The sequence below is a fragment of the Gossypium raimondii genome, chromosome 5, assembly GCF_025698545.1.
Source record: "Gossypium raimondii isolate GPD5lz chromosome 5, ASM2569854v1, whole genome shotgun sequence".
NCBI classification, from domain to species: domain Eukaryota; kingdom Viridiplantae; phylum Streptophyta; class Magnoliopsida; order Malvales; family Malvaceae; genus Gossypium; species Gossypium raimondii.
The window spans coordinates 2,245,381-2,259,071 of record NC_068569.1 but is presented as its reverse complement, the minus strand read 5'-3'; the positions used below and the strand labels follow the sequence as shown (position 1 = coordinate 2,259,071).

General features: G+C 32.8%; 2 protein-coding genes and 1 long non-coding RNA gene across 3 annotated transcripts; 1 reads left to right on the top strand and 2 right to left on the bottom strand.

Annotated features, from left to right (window-relative positions):
• Window positions 1–639: 639 nt before the first annotated feature.
• Window positions 640–2,443, bottom strand: LOC105769817 (AP-4 complex subunit sigma). Its single transcript, XM_012590704.2, has 4 exons — window positions 2,158–2,443; window positions 1,671–1,757; window positions 1,087–1,155; window positions 640–956 (listed from the first exon to the last, which is right to left on the bottom strand). The coding sequence occupies exons 1-4, from the start codon at window positions 2,296–2,298 to the stop codon at window positions 825–827; spliced, it is 429 nt and encodes a 142-aa protein (XP_012446158.1). The 5' UTR covers window positions 2,299–2,443; the 3' UTR covers window positions 640–824.
• Window positions 2,444–2,912: 469 nt separating this feature from the next.
• LOC105769815 (ATP-dependent 6-phosphofructokinase 3) lies at window positions 2,913–6,829 on the bottom strand. Its single transcript, XM_012590702.2, has 13 exons — window positions 6,141–6,829; window positions 5,807–5,853; window positions 5,668–5,707; window positions 5,522–5,584; window positions 5,285–5,422; window positions 4,920–5,132; window positions 4,768–4,836; window positions 4,548–4,677; window positions 4,184–4,449; window positions 4,052–4,100; window positions 3,809–3,963; window positions 3,375–3,575; window positions 2,913–3,152 (listed from the first exon to the last, which is right to left on the bottom strand). The coding sequence occupies exons 1-12, from the start codon at window positions 6,501–6,503 to the stop codon at window positions 3,384–3,386; spliced, it is 1,725 nt and encodes a 574-aa protein (XP_012446156.1). The 5' UTR covers window positions 6,504–6,829; the 3' UTR covers window positions 2,913–3,152; window positions 3,375–3,383.
• A 3,370-nt stretch (window positions 6,830–10,199) lies between these two features.
• On the top strand, window positions 10,200–13,135 carry LOC105769818 (uncharacterized). The gene is made up of 3 exons (XR_008196390.1): window positions 10,200–10,411; window positions 11,694–12,272; window positions 12,362–13,135. It is a non-coding gene; the product is annotated as an uncharacterized LOC105769818 (long non-coding RNA).
• The last annotated feature ends 556 nt before the right edge of the window (window positions 13,136–13,691 follow it).

Below are 13,691 nucleotides of genomic sequence, written 5' to 3'. Positions count from 1 at the left end.
TCGTTTACTTATTTTTATAAAGAATAAAAAGAATGCGATTTTATCTATGTTTTTTAATCTTCACCGGCCAAAATAATAATAATATACTTTTTTTTTTGGTAAAATTAAAACACTTCACTATGACAGTTTTGCTCCTTCTCGAATGAAGTGTGAAAAGATGTCTTGAAAAGTTGCAGTGAACAGTTGTGGAAGTGTAATGAGGTATGTTGGATGGATGTCACTTAAATCTAAGTGTCTTGAGAGTATGGTGATTGACGGGCCTCAAAATTACTAATTGAATTGATTCATTGAATGTTAGCTGTGGAAGAAGTTGGAGATTGTTTGATTAGGCGCATTATGATGATTAAAAACACTTTTAACATGTACCATCCGGTTAGGCATAGAATTAATTAAGATCTCTTCAACTGATTGAGATTGGTCTTTCTTGATGATATCTTTTTAACTTATTTAAGCTTAAGAGATTATTGTCTCCTTTTGTTTCATGCCCCAATGGAATTAAAATTGGAATTTTTAACTCCATGTTTTATCCAATCCACTTCCTCGACCACCACAAAACCCGACTAGATTTAGGCATTTGCACTCTCTAAATTTAAATGGACTATACAACAAACCACTACATATACTTTGCATGGAGAGAACTGTTGAAAACTACTTCTATTTAGCTTATTGTACCAGCACTACATGGAAAACTTGAAAAGGCTAAATGGAAAAGAAAAAGAAAAAGGTGAACAAAATCAGAAGAGAAGCCGGGATAAAATAACAAACAATTTGCGGGGATTCTCAAAGAAAATAACCATACTCGATATTGAAAACTGAGCCTTTTTCTATGTTTTCTCCAACAGCTGAACTGGAGTCAGAATGTTAGCCTTGCTTGTCTCAACAATGCAACCATTCATAACCATTTCCTCCAACATGAAATGAGCTTTCTCTAAATGCAACATGATATCGAGCTCACACTGCAAAACAAAAAATACGCAAACAAGACAGAAACAACAATAAGGTTATGCATGGCGAAAAGAGACAGAAATACATAAATCCAGTAACTTTGAAAGGGTTAGAAAATCAATCCATGGTGAAGAAGCGTACCACGTTGCCAAAATGGCGGTCCATGGTTTCTACCAAGAGATGTATAAATTCCAGAATTGCAAGCTCATTCTACCACATCAAAGACAAGGGAGAATGTAGATAGTAAATACAAGTTGGGAACAATATGCAGACTGGAAATCTAAGCTTGAATTTAAGTAAATGCTGGTGTTAGAAACCATGTTATCAAAATTCTTCATTGCTCAAACATCTACGTTTCATGCATACTCAAACATCGTGCATGAACTATAATCCACAAAATCCAAGCGGGGTAGTGTAATTATAAGCCAAGTGTGATAGTTTTCTTGCCCACTAATGTCATATAAAGCCACAGTTCGAACCACAGCAAGGTCAAATGCTCACATTTCTTTGGTGGTGACAGGTGAGGCACTCCTTAAACTCTGTGAACCCAATGGACTATCCTCGGAGGTGGGAAACAAAATCCAGGGATATAACTGTGCATATACACCCTAGGCACAACATCTCTACTGTTTGAGGGTCCGAGACCTCCCCTCAACAAAACAATTGCGTTCTAGAAAACTAATCCAAATTAACATTAAGATTTATAAAGGTAGAATGGAACTTACTTCGTCGTTGTCAACTCCAACTAAGAAAAACAGCGAAGCGTATCGCCTATATACAATTTTGTAGTTCCGGTGCTCAACAAATGAACACTGTCACAATTTAACCAAAAACAAATAAATAAATTAGGTATATGAAAAGCGCGGAGTTCTTTAAATGTTTTAAATTCGTTTCAGAAAACAAAATGATGACTGAAAGTGAATTGGAATAGGGCGCAATTCTCAAGCAGCTAGCATTCTGGACTTGAATTTATGGAATCGTAGATTACGAAATTCAAATGGCGAGCAGATAATATTTCTTCTGTTTCAACTTAGATGATATGAAAGACAGGAGGAAGAAGAAAATAGAAAGTAAATTACGGAGAATTTAATGAGATAGATCAATTAAAAAGTTATCAGATTAAAAGCGATATCTTTCCTATACATTGTGGAGTTGCAATTTATGGAATGAAGGAAAGAGAGGATGAAGGGGGTGAGGGGATGAAAGAAGAACCTGTTGTTCGTTGCGGGCTAAGCACTTGCGGACGATCTCGCCTTCGAGAGCACGCCGTTCTTCGAGGGTAAGCCACTCGTAGTACTGGGCGAGACGAGTCTGCCCTTGCTTGTTCACCATCAATATGAATCTGATCCCCATCTTCTTTCGTTCTTTCAACCTGGATCTGTATCTCTTCCCTCTAACCGGAAAAACCCCAGCAGTTTTGTTGTTGGGCTTAATGGGAAAATGTTAGATGAAGACCAAGTAATTCTCCCTTTTTTGTTTTTAGGCAACAAATTTCAATTCTTTATAGATTGCTCCATGTAGCAGAAGGTTTTTTCTTATTTATTTTAGGGTACTTGATGAATAATTAGCCAAACTTAATCTGGAATCCAATATAATTTTTAAATCACTAATAAACCTTCAAAGGAGAATATCATAACATTTAAATGCATTCAAACCGACAATAGTAATCATACTGATCAATTAATAATTAAGTAATTCGTGTCATTTAAATTAATAGTCAGTTGATGTATAAAATCTTAAAAAATTTGTTTACTTTGTTTTATATCATCAAACGTCTGATCCTATAAATATATTTGGGTGCTTGTATTTTCTAAACGACCCTTTCTCTCTAGAGACTATATACTATAAAAATATTTTATTCCATTTGCTTGGCTGATTAAATTTGAGTTTAATCATTTTTATGAAAACAATATTTAAGAAATTGCAAATTGCAAAATTTAACGTTCGAAAAGAAGGGAGAAAGTGTAGATAATAAAGAGAGTGGAGCTGAATTGATAGTTAAAAAAATAAAAAAACTTTACATATCATATCGTTCACAATACTATTATTTAATAATTAATAAATCTGATACATATAAAAGTCCATTTCTTTCCTCCTAAATAACAAAGTCCAAGCAAAAGGTCCCTTGGACCAATCCTAATACTACAATACTGTGTTAACCTAAAGCCTCGCCTGCCTGCAGAAAGCATTCACCGCCACATTATCACCTGTTTTCATACCCCATTATATGAATCAGAATACCAGAAATTATAACTTAGATGTAGGTTTTACTTTTGCCCTTGACTTTGCCAATTTGATGGAAACCAGACTGGCAAACATTATTGATTATACAACATAATAATTATGGACTCGTCCACGAACACTAGACAAAGCTGGCATATACATGATTAAGTATTAACATTGGTAAAAAAAGAAAAAAAAATACCGACCTCAGTTGATCATCTCTTTGAAATGAGGGAACCCTCTTCGCCACAATGTCCATTCTCCAACAATTGATTTGATTGCTCTTCATCGCCTGTGTCTTCAATGGAGTCTTTGAGGCACAAAAAGCTTGGTTGATTCGTTGAAGACAGAAGCCTTGCCCACATCCTATCCGTAATCACAACGCCGTTTCGTTTCTCTATAATTCTCTGCACAGAAATCATCGCAAAATTTTAAGCACTTCACTGATTAATAAAAAAAAAGGAAAAACTTTAGTCCAACCATCTTAACAATTTGCTCTCAATGTTACTGTTGTTAGTGTTTTTCATCAGTTTAGCCATCAAGATACATAGGAAAGTTATTACTCATCATAGTAAATAATTTGATATTTTCAAATTTCAACTTCACGCACTCACAGCAAAATATTTCAGGATTAACTCACATAGAATGGTATGTATGTCTGCCTGCCATTGACAAGGCCGCTTGTGAAGCCGGTGTACCCTGCCATTGCTCCATGAACAACACTTTGAGCAAGAAGTGTGCAGTAAACATTATCAGATGCATTGCTTGGAATAGCCCGAATCATGTATGTAGGATCTGCCGGAAGACAAAGTACTATTCTCAAAAACTTCTGTCATTAACTAGAAGCTCATAACCACCTTTGGCTAATAGTTATTCTACTGACCTATATACTTGAGGTTTATGGGCATCTTCCTTTGTTTTGAAAAGTAGTCCTGAAAATGACAGGTAAAAATGAAATATTGTACATCATCGCACATGTCATTGAAATGTTCCAAGTTGAATCCATATGGCATACCTTGATCCTCTGCGATATCCATAGCCCCACATCCTGGAGAAGCTTGTTTCCTGAGGCATCTTTCAGCGTCATTGATTGTATGCTCTCAGAAAGCAGCTCCTGTCCAGCACCCTCTGCTATCACGATAACCATATGCCCGTTTTCTTTAAGCCGTTTTTCGATGTATTCAAAAAGTCCTCCTGGTCCTTCCAGATAAAAGGGTGATTCTGGTATCAAGCAGCAATCCACATCTCGGCTTGCAAGAGTAGCATACATTGCAATAAAACCTGCCCATATGTTGAGGTTCAATTGATAAGGTTGTGACTCTCTCACTTCTCGAAATGCAGGGCTAGCACTTCAAAGAAAGACCAAAAGAGAAACTTACCACTGTAGCGACCCATCAACTTCACAAGACCAATTCCATTTTCAATACTGTCAGCTTCAACGTGAGCAGCATTAATGGCACGTTGAGCCTCCTCAACAGCAGTGTCAAAGCCAAAGGACTTATCAATAACCTGTCATGCGCGAATAAGAAACAAAGACTTAGAGCTGTGTACTAACAAGATTGCAGTACAACAATATTCTATACAATCCAGTAGGATTACCGGGATGTCGTTATCGATCGTTTTAGGAATCCCAGCAACTGAAACTTTGAGGCCACGCCTCCTAACTTCCTGTAAAACGAATTACAATTTTTTTTTAATATGCATTAATTTTGAATAGAAATGAAACTAAATATTCTATTAAAAGAAATCACCTCAAATATTACAGCTGCCCCTCTCTGAGTTCCATCTCCTCCGATAATGTACACCTGATTTATACCTCGATCTTGAATGCTATCGACAATCTTTGAGGTATCATGACCACCTCGTGATGTCCCAAGAATTGTTCCACCACGTTTATGAATATCGTTGACCACCTTAGGATCTAAATGCACGGTATTTTTAGCATAAAATCCTTTATATCCGCCCTACAAATGCATTTAACCAATTAATTGATAGTACGCCATCATGAAAATAGTAGGTTGTTTCAATTAATAAATACGTTCCATGTAATAACAATTAAAATACTTTTAATTATAGATTTATATTTTACAGAAAAAAATATAAAAATATCACTTACATCTATCCCTAAAACTTTCTTCACACCGTACATGTGGTACAAGCCGCATACTATCTCCCTAATCACTGTGTTAAGTCCAGGGCAAAGTCCACCGCATGTCACGATACAGGCATGAACTTCATCAGAGTCAAAATACACCTATCAAACATCCAACAACTATCGTAAATACACAATCCAGCGCATCATCATCCCGTATCTCATTCTTAAAGGAACAAAAAAAAAAATTAAAACACATACCCTTTGACGTGGTCCGGCTCGTCGGAAATGTACTCCCCTCGGACTATCCTTGTGAACAACAATCTGTAAACAGAAAATAGAACTTAAAATAAAATATAACAAAATCTTAGATGAACTTTGCATATATATGAAAGGAGAGGGCCGACCTTTTGAGGAACGGTGTCATCTACATGGACGAAATATTGCCTAGTGAAAAAGGGAAATAGATCCAATTAATACTAATCCGTTAAAATTGCAACAATTGACAAATAAAATTTGTAAAATGGGCAGTGAAAGTGGACTTACTTGACAACAGAGTATGCCGGATTGTCTTGCAACGGATTAGGATATGTCTGTCAGAGGAACAAGGTAATATAAAACCGGAGTAAAAAATATTTGAAGTTGATTAACGCTTAAAAGAAGGGAAGAAAAACAATTAAATCTAATTTTGTAATTGGTTGCCGACCTAAAAAAAAGGGAGAATCAGACTGTTCAAAAAGGTGAAAGGACAGTTTGTCTTCTTTTTTCTCAATCCTTTTTACCGGTAACGGAGAAACGAGAGCAGAATCAAAAGGAAAACAATGATATGTATAATTATTACACATAGGAAGAGGAAGAAACGATGAAAAGAAAAGCTTACAGGAAGATCAGGGATGTAATCCGACAAGTGAGGAACATCTTCAAGAACATAACCGCCAGGACCGGTCACGATCTTAGGCTTTTGCATGTCAGGTGAAGAAGCCGAGTTTGACGAATCCATAACTGCACGTCTCAAACAACTGGAACTCCCGCGACGGTGACGGTGATCGTAACGGAAGCTAACTGCAGTGAACTTTTTTAAATTGAAGATTCCAGCACTCGATGGCACTGAACAGCGTATTTTATTCTTAAAACTAATATTTAAAATATGATTACTATTATAATAACAATAATAGCTCTTTTTCTTATTGTTATTACAATTCAAAGGAATAAATAAACACAACGGGGCGATAACGGAATCCATTCAACGACTGTATATTCGAAGAAAAAAATTAAAAAAGACATTTTTATAGATAGTGAAATCCTGTTGACCAAAAATAAAATTCTGGATGACCTTTCTTTTCTTAAATTTTGCCTTTATATAGCAAGAGGGAAGGATGATCTAGAAATACCGGGTTACACTGGTGATTGTTGTTTGGGTCGGGTCAGGGTTTTACGGTTTTCGGGAGTTGGTCCGATTCTAGGATTATGGCGCTATTAGTACAATTTCTCTAACATAAAACCGGCTATCACCGACCACCTGTTTGTCTCTCTTGTACATGCACCTCAAAAAAAAACAAAAAAACTTCGGGTATGGAAATTAATATACGGTGATTGGTGATATTCTTTGGCAGCAAGAATATGGCTTGGAGAGGATGTACAGCCAAAGCTTATTTTAATAGATTTTTATCGTTTCCATATACGTGTTTTTTCTTAATTAATTAACTACTTTTATTTTTACTTTTCGTCAATGCATGTTTAGGCTGCTAATGAATATTCTCTTTTCTAAGTCAAAATTCCAATTTGTGGTTTCCTTCTTTCAACTCAAATATGTTGAAAACAAAACAATTGAATAAAAAGAATAGAACAATTAATTGACGCTGGATTATTATTATTAAGTACATGCCAATATGCAAATAGACGATTATTGACTAAATAATATTTAATTTACATTAATGTTAAGTAATTATAAGTCAACTGAATTTTTCTAGATGTAAATTTCAAATCAATCCGTTCTTAACTCTTTTGGACCAATATTTTAATCAAATCTTAATCTAACATTAAAATAAACTTAAAACTACGTTTTGAAGATTAAATAAAAGATTCGAGAAATTAGTTTTATTGTTAACCAAATTTGACATAATTAAAAAAGGAAAGCCATGCGAATGAGATTATTAAATATTCTAGAAAGAGGAGATACGTGGTGGACAGTCGTTTTCCAATGTCGCATGGTGGCATGCCTTTGCCCAATTTCAGACAAAAATAAAAAAGCGTCGGTCTCATAGGGGTAACGTGACTGACTTGTCAAATTAATAAAATAAAAAACACAAAAATAACTGGGTCCAGTCATCAAACACGGGTTTCATGGGAGATGATCAAATTAGTTGTAGTGTGGGGACTACTAAACTTGATTAATTAGATAATTTTTCTACAATAATCCCGAAATGTTTTCTATTTTGTTAGGACATGGAAGGGGATATACCTTACTCTATGAAGGATATACTCTTTTTGTTGCTTGGGTTTGGGCTTGAAATATTTTAGAATCGCTAATTTTGATTTCATCATCAAATCATGAAATACTAAATTATTAGTAAGATTATATTTTAATTATTTAATTTATTAACGAGTTTTAAGTAATTTTTTAAAATTAAATTATCAAAACATAAATTTACTAATTATTTAATAATATTGTGTGCAATTTAAGTTTAGCAAATTAAATATACATACCTCTTAAAAATTGTATATTGGATGGTAGAGTCGAATCTAGCAACTAGTATTGTGGTGAGCAAAGCACGCCCAAAACTTTTGAGATGCTACAAGAAAAATAAAAAGAAACTAAATAATAGCAAAAATAACAAAACAAATGAAAAATAAAAGAGTATAAATAGCAAAATTACGAATTCAAATAGAATAAACCTATTTGATAATAAATATAACTTCAGGGTTGTAAGAGATAATAGATATTCTTCTATATCTGGCAAGTCCGTAATTTTGTCAATAGAGCAATCCTACAAAGGCGTTTCTAAAGTCTAGCACATTGACACTTCTTAAAATCTTAAAAAACCTAACCCTGTTTAGATTAGATTATTCATCCCTCCTTGTAATATAAATCCGATTAACATTCAACTTAAACTATATTAATTTATTTTAGCGGTTGGAATAAAAAATAATTAAAGATCAATTTATTCTAGTTAAAATTTTATTACTATATCGATAAATAACTCTTCTTGAATCGACACAATAAAAAGATCATCGTATTCTAATTAATTATTTATTGCTCTAAACATTGAATAAATAGCCATTCTAAACTATTTTATAAAATGGAGAATGAATAAAATGATTGAATCACAAACTCAAAACTCATAATACCATAACAAACTTTAATTTACCTTTAATGGAAGAAAAAGAAAAATGAATAGAAGAGATTAAATGGAGAGCACGTCTTTCCCCAGAAAATCAAACAATTACAATTAAAAATACAAAAGAACAGGCCTATTGCCCTTTATATAATAATGGAAAAGGAGTTTCCTTCTCCTAGTTGAACAATAGTATCTAACAAAAATAAATTTAATCTTAATTAAACTCATAATATTTAAAAGAAATCATAACACAAAAATATTATTTTATGAACACAAAAGTATTTTTAAACTGCAAGTAATGTTGATTTAAAAGTCTTCCTTTTCTTTTCAAGTCAATTTAATCTTCTTCTACTAAATATCATAAATTTGGTTTGAATTTTACTATCTTTAGGACACAAATTTCACACGTTAAAATAAATAATAATTACAAAAATTAGTAGCAATTATTTTTAAAAATCATTGAAGTTAATCATTAAAATAATCAAGGTATAATCACTTATTTAACTCTCTAACTTTATACGAGAAAGTCATTTTAGTTCTTTATTTATTTTTGTCTTTTAACTTTTGAACTTACATTATTTGTCAAATCACCTCAAAATGAATGGAAAAGATAATAATCACATGCTTTAATAATTAATTAATTTTCAATAATTAAAAATTTAAAAATATAATTTCATAATTTTATAATAAAATTAACTAATTGTTGACGTAGTATTCACATGACAAGACATGTCAAGTCAATAAAGTTAGTAAACCTTAATTTTTTCATCTATTTTGAGGAGATTTAATAAACAATGTAAGTTGATATAGCACATTAATATCAACATTTCAAAGGCTATTTAGCTTGGTGCTACACGTCGAAGTTTGGATAAATCAAATATGGTATATCGATATCAAAGTATGGGTGGCATTATGGTTGGGTGACAATAAAAGATCCATAGATGATTGTGATTACTTATATGATTACATAATTTGACTTTAAAATTTGTCTGAAACGGCAATATGAATGTACCACATTAGTTTGTAACTAATCGATTGTAATGTAATACATTTCCAAAAAAACATTCTTCCAAAAATGAAAGAGATACTAAAACAAAGAGATATTAAAACCCTGTCATGTTTGTTTCCCCTCTAAATGCTTGAAATTCAACTACAATAGTTTGTTGGAGGAAAGTTAAAAATACACGTTATTATAGTGCCCGGGGAAACTATATTTTTGTTTTCTGTTATTTGGTTGTTATGTATGTTGTGATAAAGCTAAACGGTGACGTCTGAATTCAAATTGATATTACTCATGTGGCCTCGTTTAAGGTTGTATTCTTTATTACTTTTCAGATGAGCTTTTCCATGTAAAAGTGTTTTTTCCTAAAAAGCAATAAAGAACAGACGTCAGTGGTGAAAATTTTTTAATTTATTTTAAGTACTTTTTCATAGATGAAAGAACATAAATTTTGAACTTTTTTCAACCCAAAAGTACTTTTGGCTTGTATTTTACTTTTTTACCTCTGGTTATTTGTTCCTCTTCTCCACCGGTGAGTTTATCTTTTTATTCTCTTCTTCTGTATATTTTTGTTTGTCTTTCTTATGAGAATTAATTTTTATCATTATTTCAATTTCCATCGTCTGGGTAGCTTCTCTTTGGAAAATTTTCTTCTCCCATTCAAAACCCACATTTTTAAATGAAAGTAACTCCATTTTTTTTTCAGATTTCTTTTACCCATTGATTTTGTTTCAATTAATATTCAAAACCAGGTACACCTTTGCACAAAAAAAATGTCTTGCTGGTTGTTGCGCACCTTGATGATGAGTCCATGTAAGTTTCTGAAGGAAGCTCTTTACTTTTCGACTTTTCGAACAAATTGACCTCTCGTTTGTGGCCTCATTTTTTATGCTTTTGTTTTCTGTAACGTGTAAGCTATTAAAACTAAAATCATAATGATCTCAAAATGATTGAATGAAATTGTCACAGAATAAGTGACTAGTAAAGAACACTTGAAGAAGAATGGGTAATTACGAAAAGAGAGAATAAGATGGAGACCAGAAACAAAGGAGAATTTAGAGAGAAAAGATAAATTTTGATAATTTTCATTCATGAGGAAATGTGAATCATCTGGTACATATATGTACACACACACACACATATGCAAATAAACATGTGTCTTCTACTGATTCTACAATTTAATATAGTAGGACAACATTTTAGTTCTAGCATTTTGTCGAACAATTTCTGGGCAGAATCTAGGCTAATATCTCTAGTCATTTCTCAATTTTTTCTTGTGTGCACTTGTTTGAGTGGAACCAATGTGGCTCTGATTGCCATTTGTCACAGAATAAGTGACTAGTAAAGAACGCTTGAAGAAGAAGGGGTAATTGAGAGAAGAGGGAAGAAGATAGAGACCAGAAAAAGAGGAGAGTTTAGAGATGAAAGATAAATTTTGATAATTTTCATTCATTAGAAAATGTGAATTATCTGGTACATATATATTTGCAAATAGACAGGTGTCTTCTACAGTATCTAGAAACTGATAAGCAATTAACAGCTCAGCCATAACATTTTCTCAGTTGATATTTCAATTTGTCAGCTCCCGGCTCAAGCTCTATACCCAGCTCCTACTTGTCCATCTTTTTAGCTCGTGGCTTAGGCTTCAGCTCACCTATAGCTTTGTCCTTAAGTTGTTTTCATGCACTGCCCTGCTTTGTTTCCTTTCTACCAATTGATTTCATGACATAAATGTACTATATAAATTAGTATATATGAGTGAATTTATTTGATTTATTTATTTGACGTTTTCAATTTTCCATAAATATCAGTAGTTTCATTTGTCTCCAAGTACACTTTAGGTTTTTTCAATTATAACTTCTTTATTCTATGGATGAGAATGGATTTTTGAGTGAATTTATTGATAAAATCAGTAGTTAGTACAATATCTTTTGTAAATGATTGATTTGGTTTAATTTATTTCCCTTGACCTTTTTGTGATTCAAGTGATGACTTTTGCTCCTGCAGATTCATCTTTGGTTATAAGGTTTCATTTGTGAATGATATTTTAATCAATTTAATATAGTAGTATGGTATTTTTTGTGTTCTGTTGCAGGTTCTTTTCACCTACAATAAACTACTTGACTTCAAAAATTACCTACCCTTGGTTCTTGGACTTGGCAAAGTAAATCCTAGGTTTGTGAGCTTATTACCTTTCTTTCATTGCTTCTGCCTTGGATTCTGAATAGTTGGATGCAGTTAACATTGATACACATGTAAGCAAATATACTTATGTGGCATTTGATTTTCTTGATTGCTTTACTGGCTGAAACAAATCTGTTTGTATACACAATAGATGAGTACTTCGGCGGTTGAAGTTAGTGGTGAAAAAGTGAAAGCAATGTGGGATAAGATATTGACAGAAATATTTTGTGATATTTGTATTGAAGAGATATTGAAATGCAATAGGCCTGGTCCTCATTTCACAAAAGATGGATGGTTGAAAATAATGACCAACTTAGAGAAAGAAACGGGCAAGGCTTTTTCACAAAGACAACTTAAAAATAAGTGGGATGCCCTAAAAAAAGAATGGAAAGCTTGGAAGAAACTTAAAGGCGAAGATACTGGTCTAGGGTGGAATCCTATAAAAAGAACCGTTGATGCATTGGATGATTAGTGGGAGAGTAGGCTACAGGTACGTTAATAATTCTGACTATTTTTGGTTTTTTCTTATTTATGAGGTTATTGATAATTACGGTTATTAAACTATCATTTTATATGTAGGTTGTGCCTGAAGCTCAAAAATTTTGAACATCGGGCATTGATCCTGAATTCGAAGGGAAGTTGGACCAAATGTTCATGGGGATAGTTTGCAACAGGTGATAAAGCATGGGCACCTTCTTCTGGTACATTCTGTAGTGATTTTTTTTAAGGATGTTAACAACAAAATACCTGAAGAGAATGAAGAAGAAAATATGAGAAATGATGTTCACATTTTAAATGATGTTCACATTTCAAATGATGTTCAAATTGATGGAAACGGTCAAAAAAGAACAAACACTAAGATATCAAGTTTACATTTTAAAACTGGAAGAAAGAAATCCTCAAAGCAATTTGGAGGGGCTGCAAGATTGTCCAGTCAAATAGAAAAATTATGCAATGCGGCTGACAATATGAGTCAAGCCACATCTAGTTTGACTCCTATTATGGATCCATATGATATTCCATAAGCAATCAAAGTGCTTGACAGCATGTCGGAAGAAGTTCCAGAAGCTAGTCCGCTATACTTTTTAACACTTAAATTATTGCTCAATAAGGACAAGAGAATTATGTTTTTATCAATTAATCCCAAGATTAGAGCTTTATGGCTTAAGACAGAAATGGAGGATAGTTGAAAATTTTCTGATCTTTTAGGGTTTAGAGATATCTATTATGTAACTAAACAAAAATGCTAAACTAGTTTTTTATCAATAGTTATTTATGTTTGGTTTTTGGATATTGAATTTATGTTCTACTTATTTATGTGTAATCTAGTTTTATCAATGGTTGTTTATGTTTGGTTTTGGATATTGAATTTATGTTCTACTTATTTATGTATAATCTAGTTTTATTAATAGTTGTTTATGTTTGGTCTTTGGATATTGAATTTAGTTCTACTTATTTATACTAAATTAATTTTATCAATAGTTGTTTATATATGATTTTGGATATAAAATTTATTTACAGGTGATGAGTATAGTTGATAATTACAGCGGTGATGAAAGTGATGATGAAAGGGAAAAGAAAGAGATTTTACAGCGCATGGAATGTTTTAACCGATTATTTGTTGTTGCATCTTCTTCCGTGCAATTATATTACGAGAAGTATATATTGAAGCAACCATGCATGGATTCAAAACAGTTAGGTGAGACATGGATCCGAGAGATCCTTGACGGTCACGAATCACGTTGTATGATTAATTTTAGGATGTCTAAAATGGTATTCACCAGTTTGTTGAGAGTTTTGGAGACAAGATACAACTTGCAAACTTCAATAAACATATCTTCTAGTGAAATGTTGGGAATTTTTTTTATACATCTTGGGCACCGGTGCAAAAGTTTCCTAATGTCGAGAA